This window comes from Grammomys surdaster, unplaced genomic scaffold (genome assembly GCF_004785775.1).
Source record: "Grammomys surdaster isolate TR1022 unplaced genomic scaffold, NIH_TR_1.0 1030, whole genome shotgun sequence".
Taxonomy (NCBI): Eukaryota; Metazoa; Chordata; class Mammalia; order Rodentia; family Muridae; genus Grammomys; species Grammomys surdaster.
The window spans coordinates 21,372-41,125 of NW_021605449.1; the positions used below are offsets into that span (position 1 = coordinate 21,372).

Consider the following 19,754-nt stretch of genomic DNA (forward strand, 5'->3'; position numbering starts at 1 on the left):
TTTTTTTAATAATATAGTGCTTTATTTTATTTACTTATTTATTTTTTTGGTTTTTTGAGACAGGGTTTCTCTGTATAGCCCTGGCTGTCCTGGAACTCACTCTGTAGACCAGGCTGCCCTCGAACTCAGAAATCCGCCTGCCTCTGCCTCCCAATTGCTGGGATTAAAGGCGTGCACCACCACCGCCTGGCAAGTATGGCTTTTATATTCAAAGTATGTAGCAGTTTATTCTTTGCATTATGCATTTGCTTTATTTGTGTTAAGTAATTTTATTATAGACACAATTTCTTTTCTTTTTTTTTGAAATTTATTTATGAGTACACTGTAGCTGTCTTCAGACATACCAGAAGAGGGCATCAGATCCCGTTACAGATGGTTGTGAGCTACCATGTGGTAGCTGGGAATTGAACTCAGGACCTCTGGAATAGCAGTCAGTGCTCTTAGCCGCTGAGCCATCTCTCCAGCCCATAGACACAATATCTATTGATTGCATTAGCAAGGGATGAAGATTTACATGGTGTTATCTGTGCCTTTTGGTCAATTAACAGAGTATACCACATGAAATCTGAATATCACATGGTAAGAGTTACAGCTATCATGAAAATATTCTTGGAACCTGTTTGGAAGGGAGAAACAAGTGTGTGATTAGAGCAGGTGTTGTCTGAGAGCAGCGCAGACCTTGAGAGCTTAAGGACCCTGCAGAGCTAGTTTGCAGTTACAGTGCCATCTCTGAAGATGCTGCTGCACACTGTGATAAGTGCTATATTTTAGAGAATGAGACAGGATTTTTGTTTTGTTTACTTACTTGAGACAAGAAGCAACTTGAGGAAGGAAGGGCTTATTTTAGCTTATAATTTGAGGCTACAGCTCATCGTAGGGGGCAAATCTTTGGCAGGAGCTAGAACAAATTGGTCATATTGTATGTACAGTCAGGAACCAGAGAACAGTGAAAGCTTGTATTCAACTTAGTTTTTCCTTTTCATTCACACTTGAACCACAGGTGTAGGCTAGAGGCTCCCAAATTAAGGGCAGACAAACCCCCTCCCCCCATCATATTTCTCTGGAAGTACTCTAGCAGACATGCTTGAGGGATATGTCATCTAGGTGATTCTAAATCCAGTTATGTGTTCTTTCTGTGTATGCTAAAATATCCTCAAATACTAATTTGATGTAGTTTCCAAGTTATTTCGTTAATAAACAAATCTCAAAAACTTGGGTGGGCATAGTGAGTTGAGGCTAGCCTGGGCTACATGAGACATTGTCTCAACCTCCCTTCTAGCAAATTCATATTTTTCAAAAAAAGGAAACATCTATTTATTATACTTCAAGGGTCTGTGTCCTGGGCTAACAGAATTGCTACCAGGTCTACTTCCCTGAGAGCTGAGCCCAGGGTCCTGTGTCTCCAGTGCATTGCTGGATCCAAGGCCTTCATGCATGCCAAGCAACTGCTTCAAGTTCTAATATTGATGTGCCCCTCCCTCTCCCAGCACATGCTCTTAAAAGTCAGAGTGCGCCGGGTGGTGGTGGTGCACGCCTGTAATCCCAGCACTTGGGAGGCAGAGGCAGGCGGATTTCTGAGCTCAAGAGTTTGAGGCTAGCCTGGTCTACAGAGTGAGTTCCAGGACAGCCAGGGCTACACAGAGAAACCCTGTCTTGGAAAAAAAAAAAAAGTCAGAGTGCAATTATGAGTCACCTAGAGCAGTATTGTTGAAACATTATAATATTATTGAATGAATTAATTTTGGAGAGCTACGTAGAAATGTATTTTTTTGGTCTTTTTTTGTGATCTTTCTCTGTTGTTCTCCTTTCATTTACTGTGTCTACAGTTGTAGGAGCAAGCTTTGCTCATGGTATGTTCTTATCTGAAGTCTTTTGGACTTTAGTTTGTTATTGTCCTTAGAAAATTCACTGATGCCCTGAGTTATAGTTAGACATGGCTTTGAAATAAAGCATTTTACTATGAGCGTGTGAAGATCTCATTGTTTTATTTTCCAGATAATTTTGTTAGGCTGTCTTCCAGCTCATGATATTTTTGCCTCAGGGTTCTGAGTGCTGTGGTTATAGGTTGCATTACAGTTTTCAAAATTTACTAGAGTTTCTAGCCTTAGTGGTGCACACCTTTAATCCCAGCAGGGACATGGAGGCTCTGCGTTTTAAGGCAGCCTATTCTACATAGTGAGTTCCAGGACAGTCAGGGCTGCACAGTTGAAACGCTGTAAACTAAAGTTTGCTAGAGCTACAGCTCCCCTGGAGGAAGATTTTCTTAGAGAAAGAACAAAAAACCCCCTCTGAGTCCTAGTTAAAAAAACAATGTTTAGACAGTAGACACCCACTTAGCTGGCTTGTGGCCTAAGGAAAAGGTGCAGGGCTCTCTGCCAGTCTCTTCATTTCCTGCTCTCTGATTATTAGTTAGTTGAACTGACCTGTGGAATTAATTTGGTTTCTGTAGTCACTAATCAGAGTTTCTCTTTCTTTGCAGTTGAGGAACTTACTAAAACAATCATTTTTAGTTGAAAATAAAAATTTGAACATAATCATTCCCATTTTTTAATAGATATCTCAGTTTGGGTCTTCCCTCCTATACTGTTTGTTTACTTTTAGGGCATTGATGTATAGTGAAGCTAACAGAAGGGAGACTTTCACTTCATGGCCTCATGTTGGCTATAGGTGGGCACAGCCGGATCCCATGGCTCAAGCTGGATTTTATCATCAGGTAAAAACATATATATATATGTATATGTATACACATACATTCATATGTGTGTGTGTGTATTTTTTTTTCTTTTTTTGCGATGCAACCTAGCTATGTACCTGTTCGTATGCATGCTTGTAAGTTTGATTTGCTACATACTTCATTATGAGGCTAGTCCTATGTCCTACATTGTGAATGTAAGGAACATATAATTATTGGGTTATTTAATACTTAATATTTCAGATTAAGACATTTGCTCTTTTTGCTGTCAAATTGATGTATCTTTAAATGTCACTTTTGGGGAATTTCTTTGGATATGTGTTATTTTCACATATATAATCTTGTATAATCTGGTAGTTGATTCTTGAGTTAATGCAGTAACAAGGCAATAAGAAGTTGTGTACCTGAAGCACTAGCACTTGGGTTTGGGGGTGGTACATAGTTGCAGCTCAGCCAGAAACATGTAGTGAGACACTGCATCTATTTATTTATGTGTTTGTTTATTTGTTTGTTCATATATTTATTTTCTATTCAGGGTTTCACTACATTGTTCTGGTTTGCCTGAAAATTTATTGAACACTTACTTACGTATGAATGGAGTAATACTATACATCCCCCTCCCCTTTGAAAAATTGTTCTTGGAATTGGGAAATTTTTGAAAAGAGATTTTCTCGAAAAGGCATTTTAATGATTGAATTTTCTTTTGCTCTTTTCTTTTCTCCTCTTGGTAACTGCCTACTTCCATTTCTATCCCCCTTCCTTTCTTTTCTCCTTTTATTTTTCTCCCTCTTTCCTCCCAACTTTCTCCTTGATTTTAACATAACTTTGCAGCCTGCTTCATCTGGAGACGACAGAGCCATGTGTTTTACTTGTAGTGTATGCCTCGTTTGTTGGGAACCTACGGATGAACCTTGGTGAGTCCTGAGTTTTCTAGGCATAATAGGCTAAGTTAATATCACAGTACTTCTAAATTTTGCTTTTTTGATTTTGATGTAACTCTCCTTTTTGTTATGTGTTATTGTTGCTGTCTTAAGAGAATAAGATAGCTTTTTCTATATTCTGTTACAGGACTTCCAAAATTTACATAGGGAAAATGCTAAAAGATAGAGAGAGCTAGGCTCTCATCAGACCAGAGGCTGTGTTACACCGATAGCCCTACTTCTTTAGCAGTATACTTCTTGTCCATTGAAGATAAGCTAACAGAATTCATGCATGGAAGTATTTAGAGTATACCGTTTTAATTTTAAGTAACCTTTTACAGGGCATTTTCAGCCTTTCAATTATAATGTACAACATCTTATTACATGATTAACATTAGATATGTAATAATACCCAAGATCTACTACTATGAGGCCTTATTTTAGAAGAAAAAAAGTTTGCCATGTCCTGTGAGTGGTAGAAGCAGCTCTTAGTTTTCAGATATGTCACGTAGTTTGTGCTAAAGTTGAATGGACGTTTCATGTTTATTAGTTGAAATGAATGCAGTGAGCAAACAAAAAAAATCACTTAATCTACACTTGAAAAATTGCACAATATTATAGAATGTAGTATCTATTCACAATTTTTATTTTAGTTTTTAGTTTATGTGTATGTTTGTGTATGTATACATACATGTATACGAGGATACCTTCAGAGGCCAGAAAAGAGCATAGGATCCCTGGAGGTGGTTTGAGCTGCCTGCTGTGAATTCGGGAACAAACTCAGATCCTCTGTGAGAGCAGCTAGCACTGTCAGCTACTATTAGCTATATTTCTGACCCCGGTGCACAAACCTGTATGTATTTGCTACAGGGCCTCATGTAGCCTGGGCTTGTCTGGAACTCACTATGCAGCTGAAGTTAGTTTCAAATCCTCCTCAGCTTTTGTTTTTCCTTTTTTTTTTAAAAAAAAAATTATTTAGGATCTCACTGTGTAGCTTTGGCTGACCTTGAACTCACTGTGTAGACCAAGCTGGCTTAAAATTTAAAAAGATCCACCTGCCTCTCTCTGCTTCTCTGCCTCTCTAGTACTGAGATTAAAGTTGTGTGCCATCATGCCCTTCCTGGCATCAAATTCTTGATACTCCTCCCACTGTATTCTGGGTTCAGAGGAATGTGCCACCACCCTGTTTCTTTTTCTTTTTTAAAGAAGGAGTCAGGGCTTAAAATGAGCCTAGGTTGCACGTCTGCACTCACTGTGTAACCCAGGCTGGCTTGAAACTTATATCAGCTATCTTGCCTCAGCTTCCTTAGTGCTGGAATTGTGGGTATAAATCACAATGAACGGCTTCGATGGTACCTGTATTCTTAACTTTCTTGTGTGTTGGGTAAGTACCCATCTTTTCTTGACATGCTGAGGGTTTAGGCGTGTACCAGAATATGGGATTACAAAATTTAAAGAGAGTCTGATGTTCTGAGCATACTGTTCTATGTGCATAGGAGAGAGACTGGGTTACTGAGCATGGATGCTTTCCAAATCATTTAATTAAGAGGGAAAAGGGGCAGTTTAAAGGGGAAAGGGAGGTCTTGCTTTTTTGCTTGTGAGAATTGAAAGAGTTAGTAGGGAGGTTGACTTCTTCAAGAAATAAAAATGGATATTCTTCCTGGGTATGGTGACCTATACCTTTTATCCCAGCACTTTGGAGGGAGAGGCAGGTGGATCTCTGTGAGTTCAAGGTCATCCTGGTTCAACAAAGTGAGTCCAGTACAGCTAGGGATTGTTACACAGAGAAACCATGTCTCAGAAAACAAGCAAGCAAGCAAGCAAACAAAATGGGTATTCTCTACCCTCTGTCAGTTCTGTATTTACCGCTCTACTCTAAGGAGCTAATTGTGTGCTTGGCTTTGTGATAAGAATTGGCCATCTCAGTGAAAAACTGGAAGGATTTAAATGCCCACCAAGAGTACAGTGGCTTCTGGGAGGCAGGTGTATCTCTTGTGCATTTGATGCCATTCAAAGCTATGTACTGATACCGTGTTTTTCTTTTTAAAAACAAGTGCTATAGCCAATATAGTGTGACAAATTCATCATAGATGAGCAGTGGAGAATTAGAAGAACTTTATATATACTTTAAAGTTTATTCATTTATTTTATGTATATGAATGCACTGTAGCTGTCTTCAGAAAGAGGGCATCGTATCCCATTTCAGATGGTCGTGAGTCACCATATGGGTGCTGGACATTTAACTTAGGACCTTTGTAAGAGCAGTCAGTGCTCTTAACCGCTGAACCATCTCTTCAGCCCCCAGTTTTTAATTCTTTAGTGATCACTGTCAGTAACATTCTGTATGTTCTTGTTTTACAAAAGCTGTTACAGAGTGGCTCAGTGCTACTGATGATTTAAAATTCTTTGAAGTAATAAAAATAATAATAAAAAGTAATAAAAAATTGTTTTTTTCCCCTCATAAACTAGGAAAAATATTTTAGAACTATACTAGTTAAGATCCTAAGAACTTTTTTTTTGGGGGGAGGAGGGGGTTTGAGACAGGGTTTCTCTCTGCAGCCCTGGCTGTCCTGGAACTCACTCTGTAGACCAGGCTGGCCTCAAACTCAGAAATCCACCTGCCTCTGCCTCCCAAGTGCTGGCATTAAAGGCGTGCGCCACCACTGCCCGGCTTTGATCCTAAGAATCTTATTTCAAAGGTGATACGAGATTATTGGGATTAGCTATAACTGAACTTGGCTTTTAGTTTTATTTTACACAGTCACATGTGGCTTCAAATATCTAATTAAAACGTTAAAACCCAGTTAAGAGAGGGTAGAAAGGGGAAAGATATGCCAGAACATTAGATGGGAGGAATGCATCTTAAATCTGTGCTTGGTGGTGTAGTGCAGAAGAGTTTCTGAAGGATGCCTGCGCAGTACACTGCCCAGGATGTCATCATAGTAAACTGCAGGTGCTGGGTGAAAGGAAATATGACTGTTCTGAAGAGCAGCATATTTTGTGAGTAAAATTTTCTTTTTCTTTGCCATGAGTAAGGAAACAAAGATTCTTTCTTTGGTAGCAGGATCCTGTCCTCAAGTATTGCTTTGAAATTATAAATAGGAAAATAGACAAGGAAACAACAGAAAACCAAAAGGAAATCTATAAAAGAGTTAGGAAGTTGGGCAGTTTTATCATGATTTGCATTGTAGTACTGATTCCACACTGTATTCAGTTAAAGTGAGGACAGCTGCTATGGTTGAATGAGCTTGAGTAGTATCATGTAAAGCTAAGTTTAGTTGAGGGGTGGAAATACAGCTGAGTAGGGAAGTACTTGTTCAACATGCTCAAAGCCCTGGATTCCGTTCCAGTGCTTACCCCTGCCACTGCTACCCTCCCCATTCCCTATACAAAAACGTAAGGCTTTAAATTTATGTATAAAGCAGGCAGTCTTCTAGTTCCTGCTTTGCTGTTCAGTAAACTTCCCGTTTTCACCCTGTAAAGGTCGGAACATGAGAGACACTCTCCCAACTGCCCCTTTGTGAAGGGTGAACACACCCAGAATGTGCCCTTGTCAGTCACACTGGCGACGAGTCCTGCGCAGCTTCCTTCTGCAGATGGAGCTGACAGAATATCTTGCTTTGGGTCTGGGAGCTGTCCGCAGTTTCTAGCTGCTGCGACCAAACATGGGAAGATTTGCATATGGGATGTCTCCAAACTCATGAAGGTGCACTTGAAGTTTGAAATTAATGCCTACGACCCAGCAATTGTGCAACAGCTGATCCTATCAGGAGACCCAGGTTCAGGAGTTGATTCAAGGAGACCCACTTTGGCATGGCTGGAAGACTCTTCTAGTTGCTCAGACATACCAAAACTGGAAGGAGACAGGTATGTGGTTTTTTTTTAAAGTAGTATTTGTAGTGGTACATGTTTTCTTTTTCTAAATTTTACTTTCTTAACTTAATGAGATAGCAAAAAAATGGATTAAGTTAGAGAGTAAAACATAGATGTTTAGCTGGAAGCCTCAAGCTTATATATTCAGAAGTTTTCATACAGATTACCACAGACTAGTTGGATCTGATAGTTGGAACAGTAGGATTTTTATGAGTTTTATGGCAGTCTGGAACATAAAGTAAGGATTTTTTCTCAAAAAAAAAAAAAAAAAAGAAAACACAGAAGGAAATGCCACTGTGTTAAATATGCTTTTCTTCATGTTATATTTTCCTTTGTTATGTATCTAAGACAAACAGGAGTTGGTAGAGATGCTGACACGTGTCTAAGGATAAATATATGATAATGAAGAACACGATGCCAAACAGGTACCAGACACTAGCAGTCACAGTCAGACTGGACAGGCTAAAACACATTTGTCAGATTATTTATTATGTAGTTCTGAAGCTACTCTGTAAATCTATTTCTGTGCAATAAATGTCAAACTATGTACGTCTTGAAAAAGTAAATTTCAGTCTTTAGAAAGCTATTGCCAGATTAAAAACTAACTTCTAGACGTTGTAGCTCACTGTTAGAATGCATGCGTAGCATTTGTGAGGTCCTTAGTTCTGTTTTCAGTATCTAAGCAAAGACATAACAAGAATAGAACAAGAAAAATAAAGGTAGTATTAAGTAAACTTTGTAACTTGCCTATATTTATCTTGTATGATTGTTACTTTTTAAAAGATTTTCTGTCATCTAAAAGCTGAATAGTACAGGAGTAAACATGTTTCTTGCAGAAAAGTTGGCAAAGGCAGGAATGAGAATAAAAGGGAACACAGAGAAACTGTTGGAGTAAACCGCTTTGGCTCCTGGTGTTCGCTGCACCTGCCCAGGGGCTCTCTGGATTCGTGAATGAAAGATACTTGGACACACGCCAGCTAATTTTAGTATGCCTTGACTACCTCAAAGGCTGGGCAGTTCTAATCCTCTGACAGGCTAGCATACACATCCTTCTAGTACTCCTGCCTCAACACTTTCTGATCTGTGTTTTGTTTTTGCTGCCCTATTACCTTCTAGGCAGTCCCTCTGATAGGGCAATTTCCCTTTCCACCTACTTTCTGGATGAATTTTTTTCTGCAGCTCTAAATCTGATCTATTTCACTCCCTCACCCCTGGACATGAAGATCTCCCTTTTCTCTCTCCCTGTCCCTAGCCCGAGCAGATCTAAAGGACCCGCCTCAGTCTACCTGCCTTGCTATTGGCCCTTGGCTCTTTATTAATTGGTCAAAAATGATTAATTCAAAACATTGGAACCAGTCCCCAACAACCTGTAATCATTCTGTCCAGTTCGTTTTTAAACATGTGTTGGATCAATTTATGTGCATTATAATTTTTATCATAAAATGTTTTAGGAATAGATTGTTATGTTTTGTAGACTAATCAGATCTGTAATGTCAAGACCCTGGAATTATTTCTTTAAAAAAACTGTATTTTATCTTTTATCTCAGTATGGCTGAGTGGTACTTGGTTAATACTAAAGCTCTTCTGTAGTTGAAACCTAATGTGTTCTTGTGTTAGATTTGCTTATTCTAGCTCCCAAGTACAGTATTTTTCTTAGAATTTAGGTGTTTTTTTAACTTCTGATTAGGATTTGAATTCTCGAACCTAAGTAGCAGGTGATCCTAAGTAGTGAGTTGGGATTGGTTTCTGGTGATACTGCTCAGTGGTAGAGCAATTGCCTAACATCGAGGAAGCTCAGTACTGAACAACAATAACAGAGGTAATCGTGTGAGTCCTAGAACTGACTGCATTTACCTATTACTACCATTTACAGAAAACCCACGGCACGGAACCCTTGTCAGCACTGTCGTGCTAAACCTCTCAACAGTTTTGACCATTGCCTTGGAATGTTGTATTAAGCTCTTTTTTTTTTCCTTTTTTCCGAGGTTTGGAGTGGTTTTGAGACAAGGCCCCCCAGCTGTCCTGGAAGTTTGAGCAAAGGTTCTTTTGCCTCAGCCTTTCTAGTAGCAGGAAAGACAGCTGCATGCTTACTAATCTGGCCGCAATCTTTAGTAGAGATGATCATTCATATGTAAGATAGCATTAGTACATATCTAAGCACTGTCGATTTCAGTACAGTATATTATTATAGAAAAGGAGAATTGCCTTTTCTTTCTATAAAACTTATCTTTTAATTTTGTAATGAGAGTATCCAAGTTAAAAAGTCCTGGTGATATGTTGGTCAGTAGGGTGCAGAACTTGACTGTTACATCGAGGGTAGGAATAAAGGTGGGTGAAAAGGGGAGACCTGGCAGTGGCTCGGCCACCTGAGTGAAGGCCAGAGGACAGCTTGTTGTCTTGTCCTTCCTCCTGGCTTCTGAACCATGACTCTTAGTCTTCAATGTCTCACTGAATGAACACAAAAACACAATAAAAATGAATGTTGGTGTAAATACATTTATAATACGTTACATACACACATATGTTCATAAAACTGTTTCTGGTTTTCGAGTAAAGGTCTTGAATTCGTGGACAATAGCTGTTAATATTTTACTACAACAAGTTCGAGTTTGATTTTACTAGCTGACATTGTCTTTTACTCCTGTGCCTGCTGTAAATTGTCTCTAGTCAGTTTCCTGTACCTATAAATGTTAGAGATTTTTAGAGGTTTCCTTCCCACAAACTTTCATGTAGACATTCATTTAATGATTTATAGTTGTTTATCAGTTATATATCAGATTGATATAGATCACATTTCTTTTATCAGTTTGCATACTACCGTTGTTTTATCTGTGTAATAGTGGTTTGCACACTGCTTTTCAAGGGTGGAATTATAGGTCAGATTAGTTTTTTAAAATGTTTTTAACATTTATTTAAGTGTGTAAGTATTTTGTTTGCATGTGTGTCTGTGTACCATGTGCATATCTGGTGCCCATGGGATTCAGAGCCCTCAGAATTCAACCATTATATATGTGGGAGGTGGGAACTGAACGTGGCTTATTTTTAAGAGCAACAAGTGCTCTTAACCAATGAGCCATCTCTTCAGCCCTTAGCTCAGTGTAAGCAGTGCTTGAATAGAACATATAGTTTGATCCTCAGCCCTGCTTCTCTTAAAGCACAAGAGACAAGCCAAACACAGCTATGTTGTGCCTTCTTTGCTTTCTTATGTGATGTATGTTCTTTTTTTTTCCATTCTGGGGATTAAACCCAAGATCTTACACATGTAGGCCCCTGCACTGTAGCAGATGTAGATCCCTAGCACGTAAGGTTTGCTATTTTTTTTTTTTTTTTGAGTTTAAATTGTTCTTACTTTGTCTTTTAAGTGATGATTTACTGGAGGATTCAGACAGCGAAGAGCATTCCAGATCAGATTCTGTGACAGGTATGTAAAAAATACATTAGATAATATATTTATATATTTTTATATTTATACAGTTCAAAAATAAATCTTAATACCAATTAATTCATAATTTTTTGGTGAACTGGAAGTCTTTACTGATACCCTATTCAGTGTTCTATATTTATCAGAGATCTTGAATTCAGTATTAAACACTGTGTTTCATAACCAAAATTTAAATGGCAACCATTTCATTCAAAGGGAATAAAGTATTCCCTTTTACATATTCCAGGGAATGAAAATTGTGCTTATTTTATTTGTATGCTATACTCTTTAAGTAAGAGTAACAAATAAAAATTCTTTATACTCAAAGAAGTTGAAACTAAAATCATAGGCATTGTGGCATCAAGTAGATGTTGCCTTGTTTTCTCATGAAATACTAAGGTAAGAGCAGCGTGGTTTATCATGTAGCCCAGGCCTGCCTGGAGCTTGCCCTCCACCTTAGCCTGATAGTGAACTCTACATTCTTCTTGTCTTAATATCTTCAATAAAAGCAGCATGGTTTATCATGTAGCCCAGGCTTGCCTGGAGCTTGCCCTGTGCCTTAGCCTGATAGTGAACTCTACATTCTTCTTGTCTTAATATCTTCAATGTTGGTTATAGGCATGTGTCAACATCTGAATTACATGTGTCATATTTTTCAGTATCATTCATAGGGAGGGTAGTTTATCCAAAATTTTATTACCTTTTTTTTCTTTATAGGTACATATATGTGTTTGGTCATGCTTGAGGAGGCTGGAGGTTGATGTGTTGGATGTCTGTTATTTCTCCACCTTAGTTTGAAATACTCCCCGCCTTTTGAGACAGGATTTTTATGCAGGTTTTTATTTACCTTAGTATTTCATGAGCAAACAAGGCAGCATCGACTTGATGTCTCATTGCCTATGATTGAAGAGTTTCAACTTCTTTAAGTATAAAGAACCTGTATAAAACCAGTAGCCCTTGTTGTCCTGGACTCATTCTGTAGACAAAGCTGGCTTTGAACTCACAGAGATCCACCTGCCTCTGCTTCTTAAGTGTTGGGATTAAAGGCATGTGCCACTGCCTATTGAAACAGTCTCTTACTTGGGAGCTGGTCTATTTGACTTGGCTAGCTGGTCAAGTCAAATAGCTGCCCAGTTCCACCGGTCTGTATGTCCCTCAGTGCTGGAGCTGCTAATAGATGCAGTATTTAGCTTTTACATGGATGCTGGGAATCTGAACTTAAATTCTCAAGATGGTGTAGCAAGCCTTATTTTAAGCTTGTAGCTAGTTGAGCCATCTGCCTCTGCCATATCACATTAGAGTATAAATCACAGTCTACTTTTTATTGTCTATTTATATTTTCTAAACTGTAAAATAATGATATTTAGCATGCATTAAAGAATTATGCACAGTACCTGAGAAGTGCCCATTTTTTATAAAGTGATGGTTATTGTGACGATAATGTCATATCATGAACATGTCAAGGATATGAAACGTACTTCATGTCTTTAGAAGAAGCATGGGTTTGTATAGTGTAGTAGTTAAGTAGTTATTATAAAATAGCAATTTTTTAAAAAATTCTGATTTGTCATGAATTATTTTTGATGCTGCTATGGAGAAGGCTACTCTGATTTTGCTTTAGTACTTAGATTTGAAGTTCTTAGTTCTGGAAAAACAAGAAGACATAAAAATGCCCTGAGTGATACAGAGATATATAATTTTAGAAAAGTAAAGAACTGATTCCATGTAGAAAGTTTAGACTAGATTGTCAGGGTGGTTCAGCAGGTTGTTGGTGCTTAATGCCAGCACTGTTGCCCTAAGTTCTATCTTGAGTCCTGTGTTGGTGAAAAGAGCCAGCAGATTCTCACAAGTACTTCCACACATGCTCCATGATGTGTGCAGACACACAAACACAGTGCACACAGTTTAGCCTTTTCCTCCTTTGCTGTCTTTTTAGAAACACAGAAGTAGCACGCTGTTACTTTTTCTTAATTGTATATAGAGAAATAGGGTGCGTACTGGAGACTTCTGGAACCTTGAACTTTTTTACAGGAAAGACTTCTGGTTTTGTTAGGTTATTTAACTGTGTGAGCTTCAGTTTTTTCTTTGTGAATGTTTGTAGTAAGTGTTTTTCAGTGTCCCCTTATCTCTTCTTAAATTCTTTGGTTTTAACTATCATACCTTAATTGTCTGCCACAATTTTATTCTTTTCTTTTGGCCAAAAATTCTGGTGTGTATTTTGGGGATTAATAGTACTTATATTTTGGGGGGCATGCTGGCAGTCCAGTCTGTCGTGATGGTACTAATCAGGAGGATTGCTACAAGTTTGAGCTAGTCTGGGCTATATAGCAAAACCTGTCTCACCTCCCAAAATAATACTTGCATTTGGCCTATATTCTTACTTTTCTTTTACAAGTATGTTTTTCATCTGTGCTTGTTTGATTTTCTACACTGCCTTAGGATGTACTTCAGTTTCTAATATGCAGACATTTATCAGATATTGTTTTCTTTTGAGACAAGATCTCATTATGTAGCTCTGGCTAGCTTGGAACTTGTATAGATTATATTAGCCTTGAACTTACACAGTTCTGTGCTTCTGTCCCCTGAGTTTTGGGATTAAATGTGTGTGGTGTTATCCAGGGCCCTTATTCTTGTTGGTACATCTGATACATTTTTAAGGGAAGTGTTGTCTTTGACTTAAGAGATCATGGCAGTAACAAATAAAATCCTTTCAGCTTAAAAAATGTATATACCTTTATTTGTATATATATATATGTAATATACATATATGTAATATATGTATTTACATGAGTAAGTTCATGTGTGTGGAGACACCTCTAGTGTGTATTTGTGTGTGTGCGTGTGTGTGCTTCTTTCTTTCTGACAGAATCTTTCATTGACTTAAGAGTTTACCAGTTCTAGACTAGAATGTTTAGCCAGTGATCCCCAAGGACCTGCTCCTCTTGGCCTCCTCAGTGCTGGTTACAGATACGCTTGCTTGCCTTGCTTGTTGAACATGGATTCTGAGGATTGAGTTCAGGCCCCTCCTGCTTTCCGACAAGGCATGCATTTTACTGACTGAGCCATCCTCTCAGCCCTAGTTAATTTCTACATTTGAGGGTTTGAAGTAGGCTGTTTTTTCATATCTAAATACTTTTGTTTAAGACTAATTTTAAAAATATGGGTTCTAACCTATACTTTTTATACCATTAACTTATTGGAGGATTATGGAGTAAACATCTAAAACTGATAGTAATGAGAGATGTCGTCTCATCCTGAAGTGTCTTAAAAATTTTAGATGCCATTTGAGAACGCCTCTGAATGATCTGTATTAATTTCAGTGACATAGTTAAAAGAATTGTAGGTAATGTTAACCTCGAAATTATGAGTGCATAATAAAAGGCATCTCTTTTTGATTGAATATTATAAGTTTTGAAATCTCCTAGTTGATTTCAAAGAGAAAAGTTTTGTTTCTGAATCATATATGTGAATCAAGGAAACACGCCGTCTCAGGAAGGCTGGACACAAGGGCTGGCAGGAGAATCGAATACAGGTTGAGCTTTGATGGCTTTGGAAGAGAGCCAAGACAGAGTCTAATTGCTTAGCTGTGACTGAAAGTTACAAGTGTGACGGGTAGAAACTGGCTTTGACACTACTTAAGAAAGCAAGATACAGAAGGATTTCCCAAAGTGATTGAAAGTATTACAGCACACGCATATTGGCTAAAAATTATGTGGTCTGGTTTATGTCTGGCAGGAACTTTGTATTAAGGGCCTGGCTGTAGTTCAGTGGCAGAGTGCCTGACACGCATGATGTCCTGTGTTCCTTCAGAGCATTGTAAACATACACTGAGAAAGGAGGAACAGAGTTGGAGATGTCAGATTCTCATGCTGGATTATCTAGTGTCCCGGGTGTGCATTCATTTGTTATAAGAGGAAGTAGAATAGTAAAGCCACTTGCTATGTTTTTCTTTTGTGTATTCATTTTTCTAGTTATTTGCTTGTTTTGAGCAGGGTCTCACACTGTATCTTAAGTTGTCTTTGCACTCACCGTGTAGTGCAGACTGGCCTCATACTCAGAGTGATCTTCCCCACTCAGTCTTTTGAATGTTGGGATTACAGCAGTGAGCCACCCAACCTAGTTTATCATTTCTTTTTAAAGAGTTTCATTGTGCATACCATTTACCTTACATATTGTCCTAACTTTATGTGCTTTGTGTATTTATTCTGATTAAAACTATTCTATTTGGACAATTTTTGTCATAACTTTATAAGTTTTTTAGTTTAGTACATCTGATAGGTAAAAATCTCAAGGATATATTTTAATTAATTAAGGTTTCAAAAATATTTTACCTTTTCCAGTCTAGAAAGTAGATGTAGACAGTGCCATTTAGTGAGATGGCTATTTGTTCTAGCCACAGAGTACAGAAGAAGTGAACTGATGGCTCTTCAGCTTCAGTTAGAAAATACTTCAGTTGTGGAGGTTAGTAATATGTGAAGCTAAGATAATCCCAGATAGTGGGAAGTTCTGGGTCGCACTGTAAGCGAATGTTGAAGAGACTGTATAACATGGTGTCAGGACACCTAAGTGGTGTTCCACGGAGTCCTTGCTCACTCCTTACTTGTACTTCCAGTTTTCATATAGCCACATCATTTAATAGTTTCTTTTTTACTCTTATTGTTGTACCTAATTATAAAAGCAGTTCTATGTTTTCTTAATTTTTGCCTATCATTAGAGTGCTTTTTCTCCCTCATTGTTATAACTGACTGATTCTTACTGTTGAGAAAATTAAAAAAAAAATCAAAATTGTTTGACTTTTCAGCTCGGTATTAGAGTAGAGATTGGCTGTTGTCTCCATGTGACTGCCAGCATTGTGGAGCAAGAGGGAAGAAATGGTGCTTTGAATTTTAAAGTATTAAAAAGAAAGGAACTGGGGGCAGAAGGGGGAAAAAAAGAGAAAGGAACTGAGATGATTTTTTTTTAGGTATTTGAGAGAATGCATAAGTTATAATACACAAATAATATTGGATTTTTGGTTTAGAAATGAAGTCCAGAAATTCTATTCTTTTAGCATCAATTTAAAGCAATGACTAAATAATATATTAATTCTTTATCTTATTATGTCTTCAGAATTAATTTCTTCTCAAGAAAATGTATTTGAGCTGAAAATAATTTTGAATTTCTTGAGCAGCCTTTTTTTATTTTTACGTTTTCATATGTAGGGTCATCTGACATTTGATTAAATTCCTTTTAAAATACTTGAAATAAAACAATCCCTTAACATTTTTGTGTATGCATGTATGTATGGGCACATGTACACACGTGAAGGCCCAGTTGGGACAGCTTGCAAAAGTTAGTTTCCTCCTCCTGCCTTGTGGGTCTCAGCGATCATCAAGCTGAGTTTGGCTTCAGGGCCTTTACCTGCTGACCTATCCTGCTGGCCATGAAATACTGTGAGTTCTAGTATTTACTAATACATAGACCAGATGAACTAGGAAAAACCTCACTGAAGTACTGATTGTGATTTACATGACCACAGCTGCTGCATCTCATATGCTGTATTTTTCTTCTTAAAGGTCATACATCACAGAAGGAAGCCATGGAAGTAAGCCTTGATATAACAGCCCTCAGCATTCTCCAGCAGCCAGAAAAACTGCAGTGGGAGATCGTTGCTAATGTGCTTGAAGATACTGTTAAGGATCTTGAAGAACTTGGGGCAAACCCTTGCTTAACGAACTCTAAGAGTGAAAAGACAAAGGAAAAGCACCAGGAACAACACAACATTCCCTTCCCATGTTTATTGGCTGGAGGTTTATTAACATATAAATCTCCTGCTACCTCACCCATTAGTAGTAATTCTCACAGGTCACTGGATGGTTTAAGCAGAACTCAGGGCGAAAGTATATCAGAACAAGGGTCAACTGACAATGAATCCTGCACAAATTCAGAACTGAATTCTCCTCTGGTCAGGAGGACTTTACCTGTTTTGCTTCTTTATAGTATCAAAGAATCTGATGAGAAAGCAGGAAAAATCTTTTCACAGATGAACAATATTATGAGTAAAAGTTTGCACGATGACGGTTTTACAGTTCCACAGATTATTGAAATGGAGCTGGATAACCAGGAACAGTTGTTGTTACAGGATCCACCTGTGACTTACATTCAGCAGTTTGCAGATGCAGCCGCCAGCCTCACCTCTCCAGATTCTGAGAAGTGGAACTCTGTGTTCCCCAAGCCTGGGACTTTGGTGCAGTGCTTGAGGCTACCAAAGTTTGCAGAGGAGGAGACTCTTTGTATAGACTCTATAACTCCTTGTGCTGATGGAATTCATTTGTTGGTAGGACTGCGGACATGCTCTGTGGAATCATTGAGTGCAATAAATCAAGTCGAGGCCTTGAATAATTTGAATAAATTAAACTCTGCACTATGTAATAGACGTAAAGGTGATCTGGAATCCAATCTTGCTGTAGTGAATGGTGCAAATATCAGTGTGATCCACCACGAGTCACCAGCAGATGTGCCGGCTCCTTTGATCATTCAGCCGGAACAGAGAAATGTTAGTGGTGGATATTTAGTTCTATACAAGATGAATTATACCACTCGAATAGTGACTTTAGAAGAGGAGCCAGTGAAAATCCAACATATCAAAGATCCCCAGGACACAATTACCTCGCTCATTTTGCTTCCACCAGATATATTGGATAATCGAGAGGATGACTGTGAGGAACCTGCTGAGGAAATGCAGTTAACCTCAAAGAATGGGATTGAGAGAGAAAAAAAGGCTGACATTTCTACTCTTGGACACCTGGTAGTGACCACTCAGGGAGGATACGTAAAAGTATTAGACCTTTCAAACTTCGAAATTTTGGCCAAAGTGGAGCCTCCCAAAAAGGAGGGGACTGAAGAACAGGATACATTTGTTTCAGTCATTTACTGCTCAGGCACAGACAGGCTGTGCGCCTGCACCAAAGGTGAGCTGTTTGCTTGATTCTTCTGAAGAACCTTCTGTGGCATTTGTCTATGTACATTACTTAGTGTGAATCTTAGATCCATGTAAGAGATTATTTTTTCTTTCTAGATAATACTGTTTTTAATGCCTTTAAATTTATTTTTATAGACTTCCCTAGGCAAGAAATCTATTGTAAATAGCTTAGTAAGTCCTCAGAAAGTACCTTCTCAGCTGAGTATAGAAGTTTACTTGGGACAGTGAAACTCTAGGGTCATGAGTTCGAGGCCAGCCTGGATTGTGTGGCAAGATAGATCTTTGCTTAATTTCAGGGAGCTAGTATCCTGGCACTTTGTGAATACTGACTGCCTACATTTGTGGACCCAGTTTCCTTAGCAACTTGGATAAGAGAGCCCATGTGTGTTGATATGACAGCACACATAACATAAGCTGCTGAAAGGGAAGGACTTATTGGCACATGGTTTCAGAGATTTTAGTTTGTCACAGCTGGGCACATATGAATGGTTAGGGAAGCTCCTGTTATGGCAGCTTCAAAGCAAGGGTGTTTATGTATGTTGTCACCTATATTCAGGGAGCCTCCTACTGCTACACGTGTGTGCAAAGACCCTCAGAGTTCACTTATAGATGTGTTTTTTCCATCTTCCCTCCCATAGTCTATTGCTTAGGCTTGTTATAGTCAAATAATGTCTATAAAGCTTCTGGCACATTATTTCTGGAAAAAACAACTTAGCAAGTAATCTTTAGTTTTGTAAGATGTTAAGACATTTGGTCTTCTTTACTTAATAGTCTTTAACTGGTAAAAATTAGTTTTGCAACATTTGAGACCCCTTTGGATATTGTGCACTATTTCTCCATATATTTATTTGTGTAAATCAAATAACTGTGCACTATAGATTTTCACAAATATTACTGGCATTTTGAGGCATAACAAATACTCTTTGGTATCGGTAGATTAGTTGGAATTATAGAGCCACACAATTCTTGAAGCCCAGATGACTATAACCAAGTGTTGGTGGATTTAAGAAAAGCTACACAAGTGTCTTTCTGTGCTTTTGTTAGTTATTAAGCTGAATTTTTTGTTAAGTACATTGCTAGGGCTTAGCCAAAGAGGGTAGTAGCTAATGCATTAATTGGTTCAGATTACGAATTTGAGTTATATCTAGTTTACTACTCAGAGAGGGGGAAAAATCTTCAAATTACATTAAAATAAAAAGAAATAGATACAAAATCGGAACATTCAGCATACCTCCAGAAAGATAAAACTTTGAAGGATACATGAGACTTGAGAGTAGCTCTTTTAAGTACTAGAAGGATCCAGGGAATTTTAACTTACCAAGCATATGTGCTAGCCTGTTACTCTTAGTGATTACACCAATTTTATAGTGCATATGCTTTTTATAGAGCTCATTTTGCAGATCAGTAAACCTAAGTGAAGGAGAGGTCAGTAACTAATCACAGGGCTGATGAATGGCAGAGAGGCATTCTGCTCAGTTTGTTGTCAGTCTTTTAAACTGTGTCTACTGCACTGTCAGAGTATAATAAAAGCTAAGGAATCTTACAATGAATTCCCTGTAGTATTCAGTATGGAGGATCTGAGAAGTTGCCATCTTGCCATAAATTGTCCAAAATGGTGCCTCAGTAATTTGGCCCATACTTGTAGGATCCTATTATGTGTAGAAATGCAGTAAGGGTTTAATTATTTCTGTGTGTTTTTTTGTTTGTTTGTTTTTGTTGTTTTTTTGTTTTTTGTTTTTTGTTTTTTGTTTTGATGAGATACAGTTTAGCAAGAATTTGAAAGTAGATTTATATATTCTTAGAGTGAGGGCAGTAGGATTACCAAGAAGCAATCTCTTGTGATAGTTGACTTTCCTGGCTGTCCTTGAACTCTCTTCAATGGGATTT

The 19,754-nt window shown here is 38.1% G+C and overlaps 1 protein-coding gene across 1 annotated transcript in view; it reads left to right on the top strand.

The window, feature by feature from the left end:
* The window catches only part of Birc6 (baculoviral IAP repeat containing 6), a gene marked incomplete at its 5' end in the record, with an annotated part of 151,414 nt that overhangs the window by 11,983 nt on the left and 119,677 nt on the right, over window positions 1-19,754 (top strand). The window contains 5 exon segments of the mRNA XM_028783179.1: window positions 2,602-2,713; window positions 3,524-3,606; window positions 7,096-7,479; window positions 10,848-10,906; window positions 16,462-17,856. Coding sequence (XP_028639012.1) covers window positions 2,602-2,713; window positions 3,524-3,606; window positions 7,096-7,479; window positions 10,848-10,906; window positions 16,462-17,856 — 2,033 coding nt within the window.